Source organism: Dermacentor andersoni, chromosome 10 (assembly GCF_023375885.2).
Source record: "Dermacentor andersoni chromosome 10, qqDerAnde1_hic_scaffold, whole genome shotgun sequence".
Classification (NCBI taxonomy): Eukaryota; Metazoa; Arthropoda; class Arachnida; order Ixodida; family Ixodidae; genus Dermacentor; species Dermacentor andersoni.
The window spans coordinates 7,113,605-7,137,020 of NC_092823.1; the positions used below are offsets into that span (position 1 = coordinate 7,113,605).

Sequence of the window (23,416 nt, forward strand, 5' to 3'; positions counted from 1 at the left end):
TTGGATTTCATTTTCTTCATTGATGAAGAACATTAGGTAGGCTGTCCAATAGATTACACAAAGTGTACTCTTCACCTTATATTTTTTGAGCTCAGTGACAATTATTGCTCTTCCAGAGATATGTCACCATTAGTTCGGATTAGTTGATTGAATTAATTGGTGCTTAGATGACTGAGTTGACTGATTAGTTCAAAATTAGTTGAGAGTTCAGTGCATGTCCTGCTCATACTTTCTTTAGTACTCGTTGCAGTAGCGCTAATGCAATACACTGAGTGTGTCATCATATGGGATGCCCAGCGCCTCACTTCTTCGCAGAATACTGTGTACCCTTCCATCACACCAGAAAACTGATTGGAGAGCTTTAGCCTGCCTGTAAATGCGTTACACCTTACCAAATGCTGGCACACTGGATACAGACATTTGCAGCATTACTGATGGCACCATATGGTGACATTGACATCAACTGGAACACGCCAAACTATAACTGCAATGAACATGCTCTAAGTATCTGCTGGGACAAAGGGATCGATCGCAACGATCATTAAAATAACTGTAACAGCTTTTTCCTCGTCTGCGAGAACAGTGACACGATACAAACATTTCTCAGGCATTGTGGTAGAAGCATCAGGGAATGTTGCTACCAATGCTGTGCTGGAATGTGCAATGCATGTGGTGATCGGTAACCGTAGTAATGATATCCATCAAAAAGCACAGCTGTGGGTTGTTGTGGGAAGGCCACAACGGCATGATAGCTTCCACCCTATGAATGTAAGCTGCATTTTGATTGAAAGCAGCATAAGTCTTCGCTGGGCGAGTGAAATTCCATAGGGTATGGATATTTTTTCGTGTGCTTTTATTTGTATTTTTAAATCTGGATCCCTTTCATTTTCCAAAGTCAACTTTCTTATTTCTTTTTCTATTCACCTCGTACTCATACAAAGAACCCATCGTGGCACCACACTTGATGATGACGATGGCATGGCCTGTTATGATGACGATGGCATGGTGATGACGATGGCAAGGCCTGTTATTCTTCGGCTCTACAACTATAACGAAAAAATAGCCGTTCTTACAAATGGCCACAAACTGTAAGATTCCGGAGTGTCAGTATCTGAAGACTACTCGCAGGCAACTGTAAAAATAAGGAAACTGCTTTGGCAATCCTATAAGAGCGAAAAACGCTCCGGTGATAAAATAAAGCTCGTCTACAACAAACTGCATGTAAATGGTAACATTTATGCGTGGGACGAGCAGAACAACTGCAGGGTATTGCTGCATAAAGCAGCCCACACGTCCCAAGATTGACGAACAGATACCACTGCACACGTTGTGGAAAAATCACTTCGACTAATATGTTTGAATGCGCAATGTTTGTGCAACAAGCAAGACCGGCTTGAACAGTTACAGTAAAACCTCGTTAAACCGTACCCGCTTAAACAGTAGTTTCGGTTTAAAAGTAGTAAAGTCAATTCCCCGACTCAGCGGCCATTGAACATAATGTATTTAGTATCCGCATAAACCGTACCAGCTTATTGCGTACGCATCGGTTAAAACGTAGCGTTTCCACTTTTCGTCGCGCAAACACGGCGATGCGTCGTCTCCACCGGGCGGTCCGGCAGAACAACAAGCCTCAGAGATCGGTACAACGGCCTCCAAGCGCCCTGTGCGTTTGCACGTGAAGCCGCATCAACATCAACATCATTTCGACGCCGTTCCAGAGAGCGAGAGAGCGTCATGGGGTCGCGCAAGCGAGGACTCGCGTCATGCCGAAGCTCGGATAAAAAAGACGCCGGGTGCTCAGCATAGAAGAAAAATTAGACATCGTCTGTGCTATCGAACGTGACATGAAGAAGTCGGCGCTGGCCCGCGACATGGATTTGCTGTTGACTACAGTGTGTGGCATTTGGAATGCGAAGTTGCTCGGCAGCGCTGCTGCGACCGCAAAGAGATGTCGGCTACGAGGTTCGACTTTTCACCATCGTTGACTCTGTTGTTGCCGAAGTGTCGACTAGCGACAGTGATGAGGACGACACGGAAAGCGACAGCACGGGCGATTCAGGCCCGACAGTGGCAGAAGCTGCGCGTTACGTCAGCCTCGTGAATGCAATCGTCGCAACGAGAACAGGGGTGCGATAACGTAACTATTCCAAACCAAAAGTTTTCCGAACTCCGGCACCCGGCAATGAAAAAGGCGCCCTGGGACTTATGCAGCACTAGTGCACGCGTGCACGGAGAATACGTAACGCCAACGAGGAATCTGCCGTGCGAGTGTTTACCGAGAGGAGGGGGGCTGGCTGAGAAGCTGGCACGCAGCTTGAGTAAGTTTGAGGCTGCTGTCGTCGTGCTAGGCCGCCGCGGCATCAAACGAAAATAACACTTATGTCGCGCGAAGTGAATAAATACTGCATGTTTTTTCCCCTTTCATCGCACTCTCTCTGAATTCCGTTTTCTACAGGTAAGTGGGCGATCTCATGCTATTTCGGTTAAACAGTACTACCGTTTAGTACGTACTTTTTCCGAGCTCCGGCCAACTACGGTTTAACGAGGTTTCACTGTATTACTCTTCTATGATCCACACGTGGCGATTATATCTGAAACGTGGCTTCATGCCGACATTCCTGATAGCTGCGCCGTACCGCCTTCATACACATGCTACGGAAAGCACCGCGCCACGAGGGGCGGTGGAATTGCGATTCTCGTTAAGGCTAGATTGTCTTCTGTCCTTTTGCCCGATGTTTCCACCTTTCATGAAAGCGTTTCGTGTAGGCTGATGTTCTCAGGTAACCAAATAACTATTGTTGGTATCTATAGGCCTCCTGGGGCGGGACCAGTATATCTACTGGAATTATATGATTACCTAGAAGAGTACTTAAATCAGAATATTATAATTGCAGGTGACTTTAATCTTCCCCACATTGATTGGGGCACCATGAAGTTTAGTCCCCCCGATGCGCATAGTTCATAAGTATTACTTGATATATTGTTAACGTATAATCTAGTCCAGACTGTACACTCTCCTACACGCGTAACTAGTTCAGCTTCCTCAATTCTAGACCTCATTTTATGTTCCGCAGGCATAAAAAATTGCATTACTGAAGTTTACGAGGGCATTTCTGATCACAAACTAGTGTACTTTAACTGCATGCTCCCTCGCCAATGGGAACGTCCACGCCAAAAATACAAACTGTAAAGCATTTTGACGCAGCAGACAACCCACGCATTATGCATTTTCTGCAAGATGCCCTCTTATCGTTTTGTGAGGACGACGTAAATACGTTGTGGGCGAGGTTTAAATACCTCTGCGATTACGGCATACGAAACATTGTACCGGAAAAAGTAAAGAAACTAGGGAGAACAAACCCTTGGTTAACCCGAGAACTAATACAATTAAAACGGAAGATCAAGCGTTGCAGGAAGAAAAAGAATAAAAATGCGTCACTAATTACAGAATTAAGCGCCTCCCTCAAGCATAAACTGCAAAAAGCAAGAGACGGGTATTTTTCGGAGACACTTGGTCGTTTTGCAACGGAAAATCCTCGAAAATTCTGGCAGTACCTTTCGAATAAGGACAATAAAAAGTTAGACCAAGTAACGGTTGACGGGGAAGTTGTCACGGACAAAAAGGAAATGGCAGACAGGTTCAACCTCCATTTTCAAAGCGTATTTCCCAGAGCTGATACAAGGATTGATAACACGTCAGTTAGTGATGGCGCAAGCACCATTACCATCTCTTTGGAAGGTGTTACCGAACTTCTATTGCGATTGGATCCAAAAAAATCAGCCGGCCCTGATAACATTCCCGCAGCATTCTTAAAAAGGTATGCAGAAATTCTGGCCAGATTTCTCGTCATAATCTTTCAAAAATCTGTAGAGTCAGGCGTCGTACCCCATGACTGGCGTGTTGCGCGTGTTGTACCCGTATTAAAGAAAGGAAATCCATCGGAAATCAATAATTACCGCCCTATATCTCTCACCTCTATTCCTTGCAAACTAATAAAGCATATTATACTCAAATACCTTAACAGCTTTTTAGACACGAAGAAAATAATTAGCAACAGGCAACATGGCTTCCGGCAACGTTTTTCCACTACTACACAACTAATTGATACCGTGCATAATCTAACAAAAACTCTCGACAGTGGTGGTCAGGTAGATATAATTTTTATGGATTTCTCCAAGGCGTTTGATAGGGTTCCTCACTCCAAATTAATAACCAAAATGAAAGAAATGGGTATCCCTTCCTGTATCATCGCTTGGGTTATGTCATATTTACAAAATAGAAAACAATATGTGGAAATTGATGGCAACTGCTCCCGCTTCTTAGATGTTCACTCTGGTGTTCCTCAGGGTTCAGTCTTGGGGCCTGTTTTATTTAATATATATATTAACGACCTGTTAGGTATTCTGGAACTAAGCACGTCGGCCAGGTTATTCGCCGATGACTGCATTATCTTCAAAAGCATTCATTCTGTATCCGATCAACTTGTCCTAAATTCGAACTTACAGCTCCTTGCAGACTAGTGTAACAAGTGGGATATGACAATTTATTATGGTAAAACCGTTTATTTATGTGCTACGAATAAGATCAACGAAATGAAATTTACGTATGGCATTGGGGACAACATAATTAGTCAAGTGGAAGAATACAGATACCTGGGCGTGACTTTAACATCTGATCTTAAATGGTCATCCCATATCTCCAACATCTGCTCCACTGCAAGAAAAAAGCTAGGTTTCTTAAAATATAAATTAGGCAATTCTTCAAGCGTACTTAGACTTCAAGCTTACAAATCAATTGTTAGACCTACTCTTGAATACGCCAGCATAGTATGGGACCCACACACCACAATCAACATAGATAAACTAGAAAAAATCCAGAGATTAGCAGTAAGGTTTATATATAACCGCTATAAGCGAAGGGACTCTCCGCCCACCATGTTACATCAGGCAGCCCTTGAGCCATTGGCTGAAAGAAGAAAGGCTGCCCGGCTGCACTTTTTTCACTCCTTGTATTTTCAAAAACTAGGCATTCAACCACAGGATTACTTCGAAAGGGACACAACCAGAGCCTCACGACATAAACATAGCCATAGCGTCAAGCCAATATTTGCCCGCACGAATTTCTTCAAACATTCATTTTTCCCTAAAACAATATCCGACTGGAATTCCCTGCCTCATGACTCACCTCTCCTTTCTTCAACTTCTTGAGAGCCTGTATATAAATATCTGTATGTATGGTTAGAAATGATGATTACTTATTAACTGTGCGTAGTGTGCTTTTTTGTCTATGTACCTGTGTTTGGGGCACGTACTCTCACAAATTGTATTTGCTTTGTAACCTTGTTTAGTTTTGTTATATTTTCTGGATGTAAATTATAACTTCCCCATTGTTGCTGATCCTAAGGCATAATGCTTACTAACAAATGTATGTACCCTCTCCTGCTTGGACCGATCTGGTCTGCAGTATTTTGTAAATAAATAAATAAATAAATAAATAAATTGCAGGGCCTCTATTACTCACTTTCATAACTTTTTATTCTAGGGATACCTATATAGTAATTCTTGAGACTGAATCAAACGTGAATCAAATAGTGCAAGAAACAAACTGAATATCAAGCAACTGTCAAATAGTTGTCAAATAACGAGCAGGTGTTCTCACCATTACAGTGAAATCTCGATATAATAAACTTCAGGGGACTGTGGAAAATTGTTCATTATCCTGAAAGGTCGTTACAGTGAAAGCCCCAAAATTAACCATTCCGCTCATCAAGCCATCAGTTCATAAGCTGTCACCATCAGAGCAAAAACGTCGCAGTTGGCTCTCGGCCCATGCTGTTGCTATTTTTGATAGATTCCACTGCCATGCACCACTGCAGCACCATATACTGAGTGGCACACAAGAGACGCTGACGCCAAGAAAACCACTGACAAAGAAGGAGCACCATGTCACTTCCAAAGCGCAATGTTCTGTTTTGTTTGTTTGTTTATTTTCACATTGTTTGTGTGGACACTGCAACTGTCTCGCTCAAGTGTGGCACTGTGACATCCCCGCAAGCACGGAGGTTACATTTCTTCACGTGTAGCTGGTACGGCCGCAGAAAGAAGGCCGCATAACCTAAAGCGCCACTCAAGGTCGCGAAGTGCACTCCCTGTAAGTGCACTTAACTTGCCCGCTAGACAGGTGCATAACAAAATGTATTATTAGCTGTCCAAACTTTCTGCTTGTGCATTAAATAAGGATTATAATGTCGAACTTACTTATAATAATATTCAAATGCCACGAAAATTCCATTGTTATAACTGATAATTGTTAAAACCGGGTTGCATGAAAAAATCAAAATAGGGCGATGGCAGAGCTGATCTTGGTGGGGAGGCCAGTGCCCCTCCCCGCTATATCCTAACCACCTTCATCCATCCGGCTGCCGATTGTGCTCACTCGTTTACCTGCTTCCTGGGCGCTCCGATAATGTGTAACAAGCCGCGGCCGTCGGCGTTAAAGAATGGCACCGCTATAGTTGCAAAAAGGGGTCACAGGTGGCAAGCGATATGCGAGCACTGCCGAGGCAGCGTTTTGGTGGGCCCGAAAGGGGCCTTTTGAAATGCGAGGAGGTTGCTGCGGTAGCCTGTCAGCTTGACGAATTAAAAAAAAAACGCTGAGGCGAGATCACCCCAATCATCTCGCCATGTACGTCGCACTGCATTGCACAAGAAAACCCTATGTCCGTCCGCATTGCCGACATCCTTCTCCTAGGTATCCAGGTGCTCCACTTAATGCAGCGGAAGGTTCCTCGCAAAAACTAAGCCCCGGAGGGACTGAATCATCTGCCGGGCCTCATGTAGGGACAACATTGAGGCAGCCTGACCTACCGCATCATCACTGCCATCGTCGCCGTCGCCATCCGATGCAAGCACGTTGGCGACGATTGCCTCAGGTTAGAAGCATTTAGTTTTTAAATCCATAGCCATGCACTTTCTCTTCACCGGCAATGTCATGCATTGTCGATTATCACCCGGCGGGTCAGTCATCTTCTGTTTCGGCGGTGAGTCAAAAGAGGCTGAGAAACCACGTGGCTAGTAACGATTTCGATGCAACCAACAAAGACAAACACGGGCGATTACGCTGTTTACAGAACTGCACTGAATGAGGAGCCAGCAAGCAAGATGCGAGCAGCGCAGTTGGCACGGCCCATTTGTGTTTCGGAGGGTGGCACGGTGTAGAGATATGGGCGCAGCCCATTCATGTTCGGAGGGGTGGAAGGGCAACGGGAGAGAGGCACACGGAGAAGGCTGGAAAATGAGCGCGTGACGGCCATTCGAGCAGCGGGCCGTCGTGCAGCAGCTCGAATTTCCTTTCTTCTTTTCAAGGATTTCGCATTTCACTACCTTTCAGCTCGGACACCGAGCAGCCAGACTTCATCATTATAACAAATAATGCGGCATTAGGGCATTGCAGTATGCAGGCTATTTCACCATGCAAAACATACGAAAGTTGACGGTGCAGCAGCTTCATATCGTTATAAACAATATATTGTTAAAACCGGTATTGTTATAAGTGGGTTCAACTGTATCGTCTTTTGCTCTTCATCTTTTATTTGCCAATCCCTCTAACGCAGCGGCTTGTAATGTTTCTGACTCGGTAACATTCTTTGGGTGTGGTTGTTCTCCGAATGTTTATTTTCTGCGCGATCGCTTGCGGGTGTTATCAGTTGCAGTGGATTTGTTCTTGCTATGGACAATTAAGGGTTAGAACATAGATGTACTGTGCATTGTAATAGCTTGCAGCAAAGACGTACCATCGATAGTCACTCGCTTGCACTGAGGATCATCACAAAACATTCAGCTTTGAATATTCGTGCTCCGTCAGTGCAGTTGTTACCCATGCTTCAAGCACATTGATTCCATTCACTTATTCTTGATACATGAACGACAGAGTGGGCGTACGGCATAAGTTTGAGAGTGTGCTGGGGTGCATGTATGTAGATAACGTGCAAGGAACTTACTATTCCAGAAAATGACGCTACTCCTTTGTCACTGTGTAACCAGCGGTACTCACTTTTGCCAACGTTACAAAACTGAAATCCTTCTTCTGGAGTTTAGCAATACAATGTTGGCGGGTGAATTAATTTTTTTCATCATCAAGGAAAGCCGTGCATCGCAAAGAGCAGGAAACACAGGCGGACCTTGTTTAGCAGCAGTCCATGCACTTGGTCATACAGATTCATTCCATTCTTCTATATGCCAATTGCTATTTTTGCAGCCAACTACTGCACAGGTCTCCCCTCCTTTCCACATTTTGCAGCAAAAATGAAGCACAGTGTGTTAGTGATGACCTAGTTGCATTTCCTACAGCTGATCACACAGTAGCAGGGTAGAAACGGTAATGGTCTCGCATTCAGGCCCTTTTGCACACTTTTGCCTGAGGCAATGCATGTGATGCTGCTGGTAGCGTCATCTCGTTTCTCTAGAGGAAACTACTACACGTGCAAGGCACAGCTGAGCATTCAATTAGTCCCTTCACCCTATCTTGGAGGTAATCTGTGGTGGGGGCAAACGGTGGGTCAGCTGAGATGGCTGTTGGCTTCGTGTGCGCTGTCTTCCAACATCCCTAGTGTCACACAATCTCAAGTTTTGGTGGCACTTGGAAGCAAAAGGCAGAACGAAGCGTTCTCAAATTTGTTCGAAGTGTTCGCACCTCGGTGCTGGTACTCTTCACCACGCGAGCACTGCGACAGCTCTGCCTGCACTCATCGAGTAAGATCTGTTCATGTTTGCCTGTGCATGTAACACCATGCTTGTTATATAGTTAGCAACTGTTTACTGCAATTTATACGGCTGATACAATTACGAATTTACTTAGTGTAGTTGTCTAATACATTGGTATAGCTATAGATATAGCCATCTATATAGCTATCTGGCTTATGTTTCTTTCGTTAAAACGCCCAAAATGCAAAATCGTTTAATGTGCCATTCAATATAGCAGGACAGTCATATTAGAATAAATAAATAAAGAAAAAAAATCCGAAAGCTTATTCGCTTGTGTGAATCCCCCTTCTCTTCTTTCGCCATAGCAAGGTGCCTACTACTCAAAGATTTCAACAAGCCACAAACAAAGCATTGCTATGAGCCAACAGTGTGTGGCTCAGTGCAGCCCTCTTAGCATAGTGAAAGACAGAACTTGCCTTGCTGCAGGATAGGAAGACATTGGGGTCTGTGGAGAAGACCACCTTCCAGACAGCATCAGAGTGCGCTGCAAGGAAGACGGCTTGCAGTCAAGAAACAGAATAATTTGTGTTGGGCCAAAGGCACTTGTCCCACTCAGAACTGCCACCCTTTGCAGAACCATGACATGGTCGTCCAACTATTCTCAGTTTATCATTGTAGCCGACTCTAGAGTGGCCAGTATCAGGGTGTCTACCAAGTTGACATTTTCAAATTGCCTGAGTTTTCCAGGTTTTCCAGGAGTGCCTTTGCAAAATTCCATGAGTGACAAAGAACCTTGTTTTATGTCAAGATGGGCTGACACCATGTCGTCCGATGCTGTCATTTTCTAAACAAACATGTTAAAAAATAAAAAAAAACTACTTAATCCAGTTTAAATAGTAAGGAGTAATGTTTATTTTATTCACAATATAAAACTGAAGGGAGGGGTAGCAAGAAGCACAGCAAATAAAGTATCTTTAAAAGAAATGTGGTAAAGCCCATTGCAAATTGAGTCAAGCATTTTCAATACGAATAGAAAGAGATGCATACAGAAGCAAATATTTTCGAAAATGAGCTATTTCTATCAACTGATAGCAAGCTCATTGGTATTAGGCCCGAACTTTGTCACAACTGAGATTCTCTCAGCAGCTGGAAAGTCAACCTGAACTGTCCCGACACAATCTCAGCCCACATACAATGCCTCAGTGTTGCATTTCACTGCTTTAAAGAGCTTATTTTGGCATGGATGAAAGTCACCTGCACCTCGGTGTCAGCCAGCACTTTCCTTTTTTGAGCTCAAGCTCCTTCAAAGAAGAGGCAGCACAGTTCATTTACCAATCATTCCTCAATGCGACGGTGCTTTCTGTTCTGGTCCCCGTTCTGCTGTGCGTTCACCCAACGGACCATTTGAAGCATCCTCTTGATCAGTTGTACAGTAAGTGCCCCATTTTTCGGCCTCCCTAGGGGCCGCTAAAACTTCAAAAAAAAAACGGGCAGTCCGGAAAAATGAATGCATGTCTTTTACTGCCCTTTAGGACTCAAATCGTCACAGACACATTCGAAAAAGCTCTGAAGGCCTGCCAGTACACTTATTAGGCATATTGGGACTTGTACTGGGACAGGAGATGGCGGGTGCATGCGTGTATAATCCGCCTTTTTCATTTTCCTGTGCTGCCCTCTGTTGCACGCCGCTGAAAACGTTTTGAAAGGGTGCCGGGCTTTCGCCGGTTGATTTTTATGCCTGCGCTCATGCTGAGTGTGCGTCAGTTGTGCATTTTCTGGATTGCAAATCATTATTAATGGCTTCTTTGGGGCAGCATGTTGTTCCTGGAGGCCATGTAGCACTCACCGACCACTGGATGAGTAGGCCTGAGTGCACTGTTGTGCAAACAGTGCGGCCGGTAAAGCCATGCTGAGTTCCGTTTGCCGATACGGATGCCTTGAAGTTTGTTGTTGCTAATTTCTGCCCTTGGAGCTCGCTTTTTGTATTCTTTTTACACATTATTTGGACAGTTCACATATTCAAAAAGTCGTCGAAGTTTAGCAAAGCGTACACTTGTTTGCACTGACACCGACAGCCACAGATTGTTGTTAGCATCAAATATTGGAGAAAGGGTGCATCGATGATATGAAATAATGTCAAAACATAGCAAAACATACACATCTGTGCATATGCACCATGTTGTTCCACCTTAAGACGAGTCAATATGAGCAGCCGAAGCAGTTAAACAATGGCAACTGTGATCCAAATATATATATATATTACGGGCAGGTAATTTATTACTGATTATCGGTTTTCTTTAACCCATTCATGCTTACAATTTGCGCCTGCCATAAAGCATTATTAGAGAAAACTGTGCTTGCATAAGCGCTCAATTATAAGACGTGTTGTCCCCTCGTGAAAACACAGATGCCATCACTGACACTGTTGGTATAACTGAGCGAGGCTGTTCATGCTGCTGTTTACAGAATGCACAGTCTCTTGTTTCCAGTTTGATGCAGAGTGCATCTCTGAGATTCAGAAATGTGTCAGCGTGACAACACTTACAGACCCACCCATTTACATAGCAAATGCAACCAGCAGCCTATGGGCATGGTGACGTACAGATGTTGGTACAGCGATGTTTCACCACTTGCCACTTATTGTGTCTGTGATGCAGGAAGTGAAGTGCAGTTGCTTTCAAATGGATAAAGCTTGAACTGAAAATAAAAGCAGTTCCCATCTTCCTAACTGCTCATATTTCAGTTCAGGTCCACCGGTATACTTATAGCGGGGCTCGACGTTGCCATGCTTCTCTGAACAGGATCAACATTGGCTCAAACTTCACATGCACGGCTTAAGAGCGTTGAGGCTCGTTCATTTAAACTTGGTAGGCGTGTGTGACTCAGATTGAGTGTAATTAGTTATACATACAAGCAAAGAAACTTTCGCTATCGCATTGTCGATTCGATGACCAATCGCGCAGGATTCGGTCGAACGATGGTCGGCACACTGAATCTGCCGGTGCCACCAACAAGAAAGCCCATTGCAGTATGACAACTCGCGCTTGGCGGTGGTGTCGTTGTTGGCCTGGTCTAACAAATGGGTTTCAGCGATGCACAATAATCAGTCAATCGTTGGCATCAGCATCTTCTTGGTCTCGTATTGACCCAGTGTTACCGTGCCTTAAACGAGTACATGAAGTCAAGCACGTGCTGTCATCACCTGCAAGAGAGAGCCGACGCTGCAAGAAGATTTTGTCAGCAATGTGATGTTTTTTTAAGTGTCGCTCAAGTGTAACACACAGGTTTTTTCTTAAATTTGATAGCTGTCAATGCAATTCGGCAACTACGACGTTAATGGTGCAGTTCGGACAAGGCCCCGACCGGTTTCTGTTCCAAAGTGGAGTTGCAGTCTTATGCTACGCACGTTTTCAGCACCACACTGACGTCGAGCTACCAGTGGTGTTTCACCGTGGTACACGGCACGAGTGTTTACAGCAACGTGCGTCCAAGCACTTATTTTTCTTTCTGGGGACTTTCCGGCACGATACCATGCACGCAACCCTTCCAAAACTTTTCGTGACTAATCTGCTAGGGGCAGGGCACATGCGCCATGAAAAAGCCGGATTAGAGAATACTGTTACGGAAGGATGAGAGAAGAGAGAGGAAGAAAAAGATCGGAGACACTGGCTGCTGCGTGTTGTTGGTGGTCAGGCATCTTAACTATTCCGACTCATCCTGTATATATATTGTAAATATAGTTTTTATATACTTTCAACATCCCCATAACATATTGGTGAGAGGTGCGGCATAGCATGGCTGCAAATGGAGCTCTGCAGTGGATGTCGCATCACCATCCACACTATGAATGATGGTGAGCATGCGGGATCAATGTCGTTGCTGCCTCCAACGTCACTGTCGCCAGCTACATCGCTGTCACCTTTGGTTATCGTTGTGCAACCCAAGGATCCTGGGACTTTCTGCGAGACCGATGGCACCGATGTTGAATAGTGCGTGGCCATGTACAAACGCGTGAGTGGAATCAACAGATGAGACCCTACGCTTATGCTAGCTAACCTGTTGTTCTACCTAAGAGGCACGGCAAAGGTGTGGTGCAAAAACCACAAAGAGGAGCTAACCAGCTGGGACCAATGCAAAGAGAAATTGACAGAGTTCTTTGGCAAGCCAGCCGGCCGTAAAATTGCCGCAAAGCAGGAACTGGCCTCCCATGCCGAATCGCCCCCGGAGTCCTGTCTCGTACATCCAGGCCATGCTGGCACTTTGTCGTAAAGCCGATCACGACATGACAGAAGCTGAGAAGGTCGAGCACATGCTTAAGGGCATTGCTGACAACGCGTTTAATCTGCTCATGTGCAAGAACTGCTCTACAGTTGATGCAATCATTAAAGAGTGCAGACAATTCGAGCAGGCCAAAAGCCAACGCGTCTTGCAACCATTTGCCAGACTTCCCATTACTGCCGCAATGTCGACATGTGAAGATCAACCCGCAAAGCAGCATGTGTTGCCATAAGAGGACGTGGTGCGAATCGTTATACGTGAACTGGATGCAATGGCACCCGCACCTTCCTGTTTGCATAGCCCTGATGCTAGCACATTTTCAGTTCCCCTTGTAGAAGCCATCGTTCGCCAGGAACTTGAAAACATTGCTTTACAGTCTGTGTGTGCTGTCGCCAACGCCAGAGCTAACGAATGCCCTTCTACTATTTTCGCTCCACCTAGACGCTTCTCTCCACGTTATCGCAATCAAAAACCACGGGCGACCAGCTGATATGCTTCACCTGTTGCCGCATTGGTCATGTTGCCAGATACTGTCGCAACTCATGGCCCTCAACACCTCACATGCCGACCAACCTGAGCCATTTTAATGGAAATGCTCGCAATGTTTTACCCACCACCGAGTCTAACAGCGCCGACAACTCTGCTAGGAACACGTAGTACAGTCGCTCACCATCGCTGCGCGGACACCAGTCTCGCTCACCGCAAACATGTCGCCCAACTTCCCGTTTGCCGCAGCCACGTCGCCTTTCGTCCCCTGGGGCTTTTCGCCACACCCTTTCGGAAAACCAAGAAATGCAGCCCTCGGAGGTGGTGCTGCATTGCCGACTACTGCAGCAAATCCTCTGTCTGTGCCCACAAGGAGAAGTGTAATCGACGTCAAAATAGATCGCGTAGCTGTCCAAGCACTCGTCGACACTAGAGCCCACGTATCTGTGATGAGTGCTAGCCTATGTAGACGTTTAAAGAAGGTCATCACCCCAGCAGCTGCCTAAGTGCTTCGTGTAGCCGACCGTGGCGGGTGTGTTGTTCTTGGAATGTGTGCTGCCCACTTCATTATATCCGGCCGCCCTACTTCTGTTCTCTTTGCTGTGATCGACAACTGTCCTCATGACGTCATCTTTGGATTGGACATTTTATCCACTCATTCTGCTCTGATCGACAGCGCGACCGGCATTCTTCAGTTAGCACTGCCTCAACTTGCCGATGCTCCGAGTACCGCCCCCCCGCGCTTGTGCTTGCTTCAAGATGGCGTTTGCCACCCGAGGCAGTTACTTACGTTACTTTGACCGCTTAGCCACAAGTTCCTGACGGTGAATATGTGCTTCACCCCATCATCGACGTGCTTTTGAACTGGAACGTTGCTGTTCCGCATATGTTGGTCATGGTTACTAATAACGACGTCATTCTACAGCTTCTTAATTTCAGTGTGTGCCCTCAAGTGCTTCCGGCCGGCATGTTCTTGGCCAGCGTTTCTAGCGGTTGCGAATTTGACATTGCGAGTCTGAATGCTGAGAGTGGCTAATTAGTGCCAATTGCAGCTGACAGCTCTGGTTACTTAACGGATGATTTCGCGAAAATGATTGCACCTGACCTCACCTCTGCACAGGCCACGGACATATGACTCCTGCTTGAATCGTATGGTAACATCTTTGATTTCGGCGACAGGCCATTAGGCCAAACATCTGTTGTTTACCACCGTATAAACACTCGAGATATGAATCCCATTCATCGGCATCCCTATCGTGTACTGCATGCTGAACTTCAAGTCATCCAATTAGAAGTGGACAAAATGCTCCGCAAAGGGGTCATTCAGCCATCAGCCAGCCCTTGGACTTCGCCTGTCATCCTTGTGAAAAAGAAAGATAGAACTTGGTGTTTTTGTGCCGATTATCGCCACTTAAACAAGATCAAGCGAAAAAACGTCTACCCACTACCACGCATCGATGACGCCTTGGACTGCTTGCATGGAGCTAAATACTTCTCATCTATCGATCTTCGATCCGGCTACTGGCAGATTTCAGTTGATGAAATTGACTGCGAGAAGATGGCCTTCATCACGCTGGATGGCTTATATCAGTTTAAAGTCATGCCCTTTGGCCTATGCAATGCTCCTGCGACATTTGAACATATGATGGACTCTCTTCTGCGAGGTTACAAATGGACCACCTGTCTCTGTTACCCTGATGACGTTATTGTTCTTTCTCCCATGTTCGGCAGCCACCTTACCCGACTCACTACAATTCTTGTGGTCTTCTGAAAAGCTGGCCTTCAACTGAACTGCACAAAGTGTCAATTCGGGCGCCGTCAGTTCACCGTGTTGGGACACTTCGTTGACGCATCCGGTGTCGAACCAGATCCAGAAAAAGTTCGTGCCATACGCAGTTTCCCCGTGCCACGTTCTGCCTCTGACGTGCGCTGCTTCATTGGCCTGTGTTCTTACTTTCGCCGTTTTGTCAAAAACTTCACCGACGTTGCCCGGCCTTGGACAGATCTTCTGAAGAAGAACACACCATTCTCATGGGACCCGGAGCTGGCTCCGTGTTTACCGCTCTCATCTGCGACCCGTCGTTCTTGAACTTCACGATGCACCGACAGCGGGACACCTTGAAGTTCTGCATACATACAACCGCATACGACACCAGTTCTTCTGACCGGGTCTCTGTGCGTCGTTATGTCGCAACTTGCGAATTGTGTCAGCGCCAGAAGAAACCTCCCCTGGCACCTGTTGAACGACTCCATCCCATTGAAGTTCCCTCTGAACCGTTCTTTCACGTAGGCCTTGACCTGTTTGGCCATTTTTCGACAACGACTAGAGGGAACAAGTGGATCGCCATCGCTACTGATTACACGACACGCTACGAGATAACAAAGGCATTGCCGACTAGTTGCACAACTGACGTCGCTGATTTTTTCCTTCACGATGCACCTCGACAGTTACTTACAGACCGCGGCCGCTTGTTCTTGTTTCGAGCTGTGGATGACCTCCTCCGCTCTTGCACCACTGAGCACAAGCTGTCCACTGCCTACCACCCACAAACGTCTCAACCGAACAATCACAGAGATGCTGTCGATGTATGTTTCCAACGATCACCGCGACTAGGATGCCCCGCTGGCTTACATGACGTTCGTGTATAACTCGTCCCGACGTGACATCGCAGGATATTCACCTTTTTATCTCTTGTATGGTCGCGACCTCACACTGCCGTTTGACACCATCCTCCCTTCGGTGCTATGTGTAGCAACTGAGTACGCTTGTGAAGTCGTAGATCGCGCTAGCATGGCACGTCAAGTCGCCCGATCTCGTTTATTAGCCTCGCATGATATACAGAAAGAGCTTTACGACCGCTGCCATCATGATGTTAAGTTCGCACCAGGTCCTTGGGTGCTCCTCTGGTCACCATATAGTCGGGTTGGCCTCTCCCAGAAGCTTCTCTCTCGCTACACAGGGCCTTATTGTTTTATTGTCTTATCAGTCTTATGAAGTCGTATGTCAAGTTAACGTCAATTACGAGATTTCACCACTACACTTTGATCCATCTTCAAGTCAGACGCCTGTAGATGTCGTGCACGTTTCGCGGCTTAAGCCATACTTCGCTCGCAATTCTTCGCCTGCCATGCGCCGAGACAGGGCTTAACCACCTGGAGGTCCTGTTATGGAAGGGTGAGAGAAGGGAGAGGAAGAAGATCGGAGACGCTGGCTGCTGCATGTTGTTGGTGGTCAGCCATCTTAACTATTCAGACTCATCCTGTATATATATTGTAAATATAGTTTTTATATACTCGCAAAATCCCCGTAACAATATGTACTGTGTCTCGCGACAATTGCCCCTTCCCACGCTTAAGCTCCACTGCAATACTTCAAGTATGCTTCAACGCATAACAGACGAAGTGCTGAGGCAATGCTGCCTTTAGTGAATCGGCATTATGCAACGCACCATGCTTCCCAAGCTTCGGAGTCAACTGTGAGGATTACAGAGGCGGACTCGGCGCCATTGCCAACAGCAGCGAATTCTTTCAATGAAAAACACAGCACCTAATGGCAAGAATCTTAATAGCAAACGTCGAAGCAGCTAGGCCTCGCATTGCCGCAGTGGTGGCTATGGCTGCCAGCGGACTTGCGTATGAGAGCGCCAGTTCGAGGCGGCGAGATATTAAAAATGGTGGTGTTGGCTTTGATTAATGCCATTTCGGATCTGTGGTCGCGCGAAGACATCCGGAAAATAGAACAGCAAAGAGTTTTTGCATCCGAAATCTCAGACAGCTTTATATGTTCACTTTATGGGGTACGTACGTGGTGGTGCCACGAAGCCATTCACATTATCAGGCATGTCCCAAAAATTGGGTGTCCAGAAAATTGGTCGCTGACTGTACACTGGCAGCTCCTCCAACCGACGACATGGTGTCAAAGACAACTCGTTAAGATTCCTCGCTTTTACTCGAGCGAGCATTAGGACGACTTTCGTCCGCTTTCAATAAAATGACTGCTAATTTTCCCTGATGGAAGCACAAATTCCCCGAGTTTTCCCTGAGTATTTCCAGAATATTCAAAGTCCCTAAGAATTCCTGGTAGACACCCTGGGTATGGCTGAACAAACACATGCTCACAGAACAAAAAAAAATGGGGGGACTAGGTTCACAGCACACATTTTAAGCAGGAATTTTAATTTGAAATTGCTGCCCCTAACTCCCTCCTACCAACAGTGACTGCCGCTTTGGCATAGCTAGTGTGACAACAAAAGGTGCGGAGTTGGTGCTGTGTCATTTTCTGCTAAATATTTCGGAACCATGTGCACACCCTGCCAAGATGGTGCATGTCCACTGCTGTGCGGGTCCGCAAGACCAGAAACCACTGTGTATAATGTCTTTCCCAGGAAGTAAGCAACGACTCCTGTATTTTTAGAAAGGCATTCACAATCACTTTCACTCGCGCAAACCAAAGAACACCTGCTAAAACTATTTTGAGCCGATTTCCAAGATGCACTTGTAAGAACAAAACAAGGCATGGCAACCATAATGTGTTTCTTTAACATTGTGTGCCCAGTACTTACAGGTCATGAATGGCACGAGGATTTTGACAGGAAAGTCACGAGTGCAGAGTTTTCCAGAAAGGAAATGTAAGCAAGACAGAAGACGATTATTGATTGGAGGCAATGTACATCCTGAAGGGGTGGACACATTTTTAGAGTGTCTGCCTTTGAAAAGAGATGGCCCACTCCTCTGTCATGCTTAGACAAACTTCCAACCATTCTCTTGCTTCCTGCACATTTCTATAACTGGACCTATTAAGAAAAATGAAAAATGAAAACAAAAAATTACTGCTTTGTGCACAATGCAAAGCAGTGACACACTAGCTTGATCAATATTATGCACATTAGGTCCTGTACTGTCTCATCACGTATCATTTGGAAAAAACATTTGCAGAAGTGTGCGAGCTTTCAGTTTTTGAGGAAAAAGAGAAGTCCTTTTTAGTGCAATTAGTATTCTTTGTAAACTGCCCACTTTGCACTTCATATCCACGTTCTTTCATACATGCGGTGACTCAATTTACCTACTAGCTTGGGCTACTAAGTGTTTTCATTGCTGCCAACCTCCGAAGTCAGCTTTCCCCTAACTCAGACAAAAGTTTCCCATGATTTCCCTAGATTTTTTAAAAATGTGGCGGTTCAGTTTATCAACACGATTTCTGTAATGATAAATTGTTTGTGATATGCAAATGAACTGCAAACTTTATAGTCTAAATTTATTTCTAAGCTCATTTGAAAATATTCAGATAATAAAGTCTGTGGACTCAAACTGAAATGATGTCACAGTGCAAGTTGTTATGCTAACACAGCCTCCTGCTTGAACCCAAATTCACAAAATAAGACGTTGTGGGAGGCGGCGCGAAAAGATAGCCACCGTAGCCATGGTTTATTTAGGCCGGCTAACCATGGTGCAGCGAAATATTCAGAGCGGCCGACAGTGCGGTCGCTCGGGTCGAGCGCACTAGCGTGTTCTATTCTCACACTGCCTGCATGTGAGCCCATCTTCTTCATCACCTGCATTGAAGGTCATAGTCGGACCACTACAGGGCCCTCCTCCTAGGGCAAAGCGCGATTGGTAAATGGTAATGGTAAATAAAGACCACGTAATGAGCGCAGATGATGTCATCGTTGGTAGTGTCTGGTACATCTCTCACGCAATGCGATACCATACTGCGAAATCATGACCTGCAGCAGTTTCTCGTAGATGCCCGAGCGTGTAGAAGTCGGAGCTCCAAAAGTAGACCGTCTGGCAGCTTGGGACTTGCATGAAGATAACGCAAGTGTTGGTCACTCATGTTGACAAAGAAGTGATTCTTGAGCTGAAAGAACCAGATGGCAGAGCTGCTCCTGCAAAACTTCGGCAAGCCATGTATCCGCAGATTGTGTGAGCACAGAACATCGAAAGGCTCGCCTACTACTGCTTGCGGTGAAATCTTGATCGCTGATAGCATCAGGGTAGCGGTGGTCACTGAATGCATTGCGAAGGTTGCGCTTGTGGAGTTGTCATGGCTGTGAGAGTGCAATTTATGCGAGACAGTGGGAGGAGGCTCATGACAGTGGCAATGGTGACGAGTGAGGCGCTCCTGAACGGAAAGCTGACGGCTTGCAGGAACGTCCAAGCAAGCAGAGTGACGGGCTGTAGGAAAGCCAAAAGCTCTTGTGTTTGGCCCAGTGAATTCCTTGGAAAGAGTCATCGTGCAGCTGCCTTTGAGATGGGGAGGAGGCTCAAGAACAGAGTAGAGGTCTGATGCTTGGGCCGGCATGTGCTGACAATCGTCACGTGTGGACGCAGACATGCCTTTGCTTAGAGTTGTTGACAAATTCGACTTCGCCCTGCCACCTGCTAGCCGCCTGGTTAGCTCAGATGGTAGAGCGGCTGCCGCAGAAAGGCGGTGGTCACGGGTTCGAGTCCCAGACCAGGACAAATTTTTCTTCAACTGCGAGGCTTTTTTTTTTGAGGAACCCCTATGGGTTTCCTTTGTAGCGATTGCTACGCACGGGTGGATGTCTGATTTTCCCTTTATTAATTACTTCTCTCCACCTTGCGGGTTTCCGCAGAACTATTACGTCATAGTATTAGATGAGTAGCACAGCTGCAGTGTCAGCAAATCAGAGCTCTTCAGGTGCATGTGCTTTATTCTTTTATGTTGTAGAATCGACATGAGCACAATATTACAAGCTGTAAAGTCTGCACAGCCTCGTGCAGTATCAATTGGAGTAAACCTTCACTGACACATGCAGAGCAATCTCTTGTCGAGAAGAAGAAAACTTCCTTAATTGTTGAGGTAGCATTCTGTAGTGATCTAGTGCAGTGGTGTTGGGACACCGCCGGCCAAAGGTGAGCGGACATAGCGGGCAGGGTGCGGAGCACCACAGAAGATAAAGGTCTTCCCTTAATGAGGAGCAAAAAAGGACCGAGTTTATTCCAGCAGAGGGGAAAGCAAACATGGTAGGGTACACTTACAACGATGGGTGCAGCTTGGCGCTAGTGATGAAAATACTAGAAACTCAAAATGAGGATACAGTATACATCACCTCTCCCTTAAAAGAAAGTGAAGCTATCTCACCTCACTTAAACAGCCAGAGTACTGAAAGACACACAAATGTCTGACAGACGAAAAGCAGGAACTGTATTTTTTTCATTACAGCAGGTACTGTATTTGCATGGTTTTACCACGGCCCCGATTGTAACACGCAGTTATATTACTGCTCAAATATAAAAAAAATAACTCTACGTCACACATCAAGTAACGAAAGTTGACTCAACGGGTAACGTGTTGGAACAACTTCATGGAACATAAAAAGGTGCACAGACTCGCACACAGCTGAATCTTGGTGGCTAGTTGCTAACGGAGTTGCTAACCTCCTTTTTGCTGTCTACCAACCACAGAGTCCCCTTCAGTTCCATCGAATTCATTAGAAATGCCATCTGTACAGTAAACTGGAAAATGGCGACCCCAAACCAATGCATAAAAAAGCAACATCCGTTCGATGGCACTGTGGCTAGCTACATTGCATTCAGCTTTTTATTTTAGTAAGAATTGGTTTTGTTTTTGATTACGAGTAGAATTACGAGTAGAACATGCATGCAAATTTTAATGCACTTTTTATTCAAAAAAGGTAGGCATTAGAATAATGTAAATACGGTACTTCTACATATTACAGACATGTTCAAGGCAAAAGTTTTTAGATATGAGATATCTTTGGTTTCCTTTTTTTTTTTTTTTTTGAGGAGAGAGAGCATGAATGCAACTGTATAGGAAACGAACTCGCTAAACACTGCACAAAACACTGTTTACATAATGTAAGGATGCAATCTTAAATAGGACAAGCTTGTACCCCTCTCGGGGTAACAAAGAAGCAAGCCTTGCTTGCTTGGTCAAAAGACCACATTGTATACACGTTGACACAATATACATATAACTGCACCTAAAAAGAAAGGTATGCGAACATCCATGTACCAGCCTTAGATAACAAGGATGTGCTGCTCATTCGCTCTGAGCCTGGGCTGAAGTTGACGGTCCTTGACCGTAGTTGACTTGGTAGTGTACATATTGCATGTTTAAGCTGCGGGAATGCTCATAGAAATCCCCCTTTTTAAAGGATACTATCTGACCTAAGTGTCATGGCAGAAACATTTTTGGTGTAAAGAACCAAATTCGTATGGGAGGGTTCAGACCTCTGTAGAATATAGGAAGAATAGGAACCTGTGTACAGTCAACCAAGGCAGTAGGGCTACTTGGGAGACAATCCTTAAACCGTACTTGGGGTTGGCTACTTCGTGTAGACATACCAAGAAGTAATTCTGGTTGTGGAGTAGGACTAGAAGAATCATTACTCGTAGATAACCTGGAATTCCCTGTATCACTGTTCTGACTTCATTCCAGAGCTCTGTCTAGGGACGGTATGACAGACAGAAAAGCAGCAGGTTCTTGAGAATGAACCCAGTTGTGTGGCTGAAACAGGAGGTTGAAATGAAGTGTGTGCAGCAGGAGACCTTGTACCAGTAGGAACTGAAAGAAAATTTGGAAAACTATCATCAAGAAATAGATAGTCACTGGAATGACTCCCTTCATCTAAATTTTGGAGAGAATCCTGACGTCCTAGATATTTCACCAGTTTGGAAGCATTCAAACGCTTGCTGTTTTCAAGCTAGAAAGTATTGGATTCTATCTTGCAGTTCATCTTGAACAGACCTAGGTATTTTGGACCAGACTTTTGCGAGTTGCATACTTGGACAAGATCTCCTGGACAAAGCTGAGGATATTTTGTTGTGTGATGAATGTCTAAGTACATTTTGACATTTTCCTGTTTTTGTAGCACTTTTCTTTGCACTTCCTGGTGCAACTTAGGAGAAGCAAATTCTGGATGGATTGGAGGCATGTTTGTGACATGAAGTTGAGCCCTCGGTTGAAGCAATGGAGCAGCATAGTTGGAGAAACACCTATAGTAATAGGTGAAGTCAACCGGTAAATTGCCAAGTATTGTAAGACTGCAAAGCTAAGGTCTCATTGTTTCAATATAGCAATCTGTATGAATTCTTGGAGGGCACGGTTGAGTCTTTCTATCAGGCCATTTCCCTGTGGGTAGTAAAGAGAAGACAGGAAATGCTTAATGCCTCTTTCTTTCAAGTTCTGAAACTCTGCAGAAACAAACATGATCCACTGTCAGACGTGATGGCGTGAGCCAACGCTTCTCCACTGAATATAGAAATGAAAGAATGCATGACAGCCTCGTAGGTGAGTGAAGGCATCAAGGCAACTTCAGGCCACTTGGAATGATAGTCGTCAACTATGACAAAGGCAAAACATGCATACTGTGGGGCACGATATAAAGGACCTATTATGTCTGTGGGTCTATGGGCAATTCTTCCGATGGTCGAAGGGGCCATTCCACAGGTTGAAGCGGAGCAAAAGAAGATTTGGCAGATTTATCTGCTTGCAGATAAACAAAGCAGATTTTCACAAGTTCCTCAACCTCTCTTTTCTTGTGAGGACTCTCAGTGTGAGGTTTGTTTTGGTGATGCCCAAATGACCCTCATGAGCAACATACAGAAGCTCCTGACACAAGGAAGCTGGAAGAATAATACACTCTCCTTCAGGGAAGATTCTCTGCATAGCATAATTCGGGCTGTACTGGTAAATCAGCCGTAAGATCAGCAGCATTTCTCCACCCATTGAACAATTTTTCTCTTAAAGCTTGGCAAACTGGATCAGCCAGTGTAGCTGCTTGAAACTCTTCCTTTGTTATGCTTACTGAAACCAAAAACAGTATTTCCATCTAGTGCTAGTTCAGATTCAGCAGGAACAGGTAGGCAAGACAATGAATCAGCTATGACATTTTGATTACCCTTGCAGCACTCAATGGTGAAATTGTAATAAAGTAATCTTGCACTCCATTGTAAAATCCTT

At 45.3% G+C, this 23,416-nt stretch overlaps 1 protein-coding gene across 4 annotated transcripts in view; it reads right to left on the reverse strand.

Annotated features, from left to right (window-relative positions):
* The window catches only part of LOC126519689 (methylosome protein WDR77-like), a 262,463-nt gene that overhangs the window by 109,178 nt on the left and 129,869 nt on the right, over window positions 1-23,416 (reverse strand). For all 4 annotated transcript variants that reach the window (XM_055065356.2, XM_050169051.3, XM_072284883.1 and 1 more), the window contains one exon: window positions 9,180-9,247. In XM_055065356.2, the coding sequence (XP_054921331.1) occupies window positions 9,180-9,247 (68 nt within the window). The remainder of the gene's footprint in view (window positions 1-9,179; window positions 9,248-23,416) is intronic.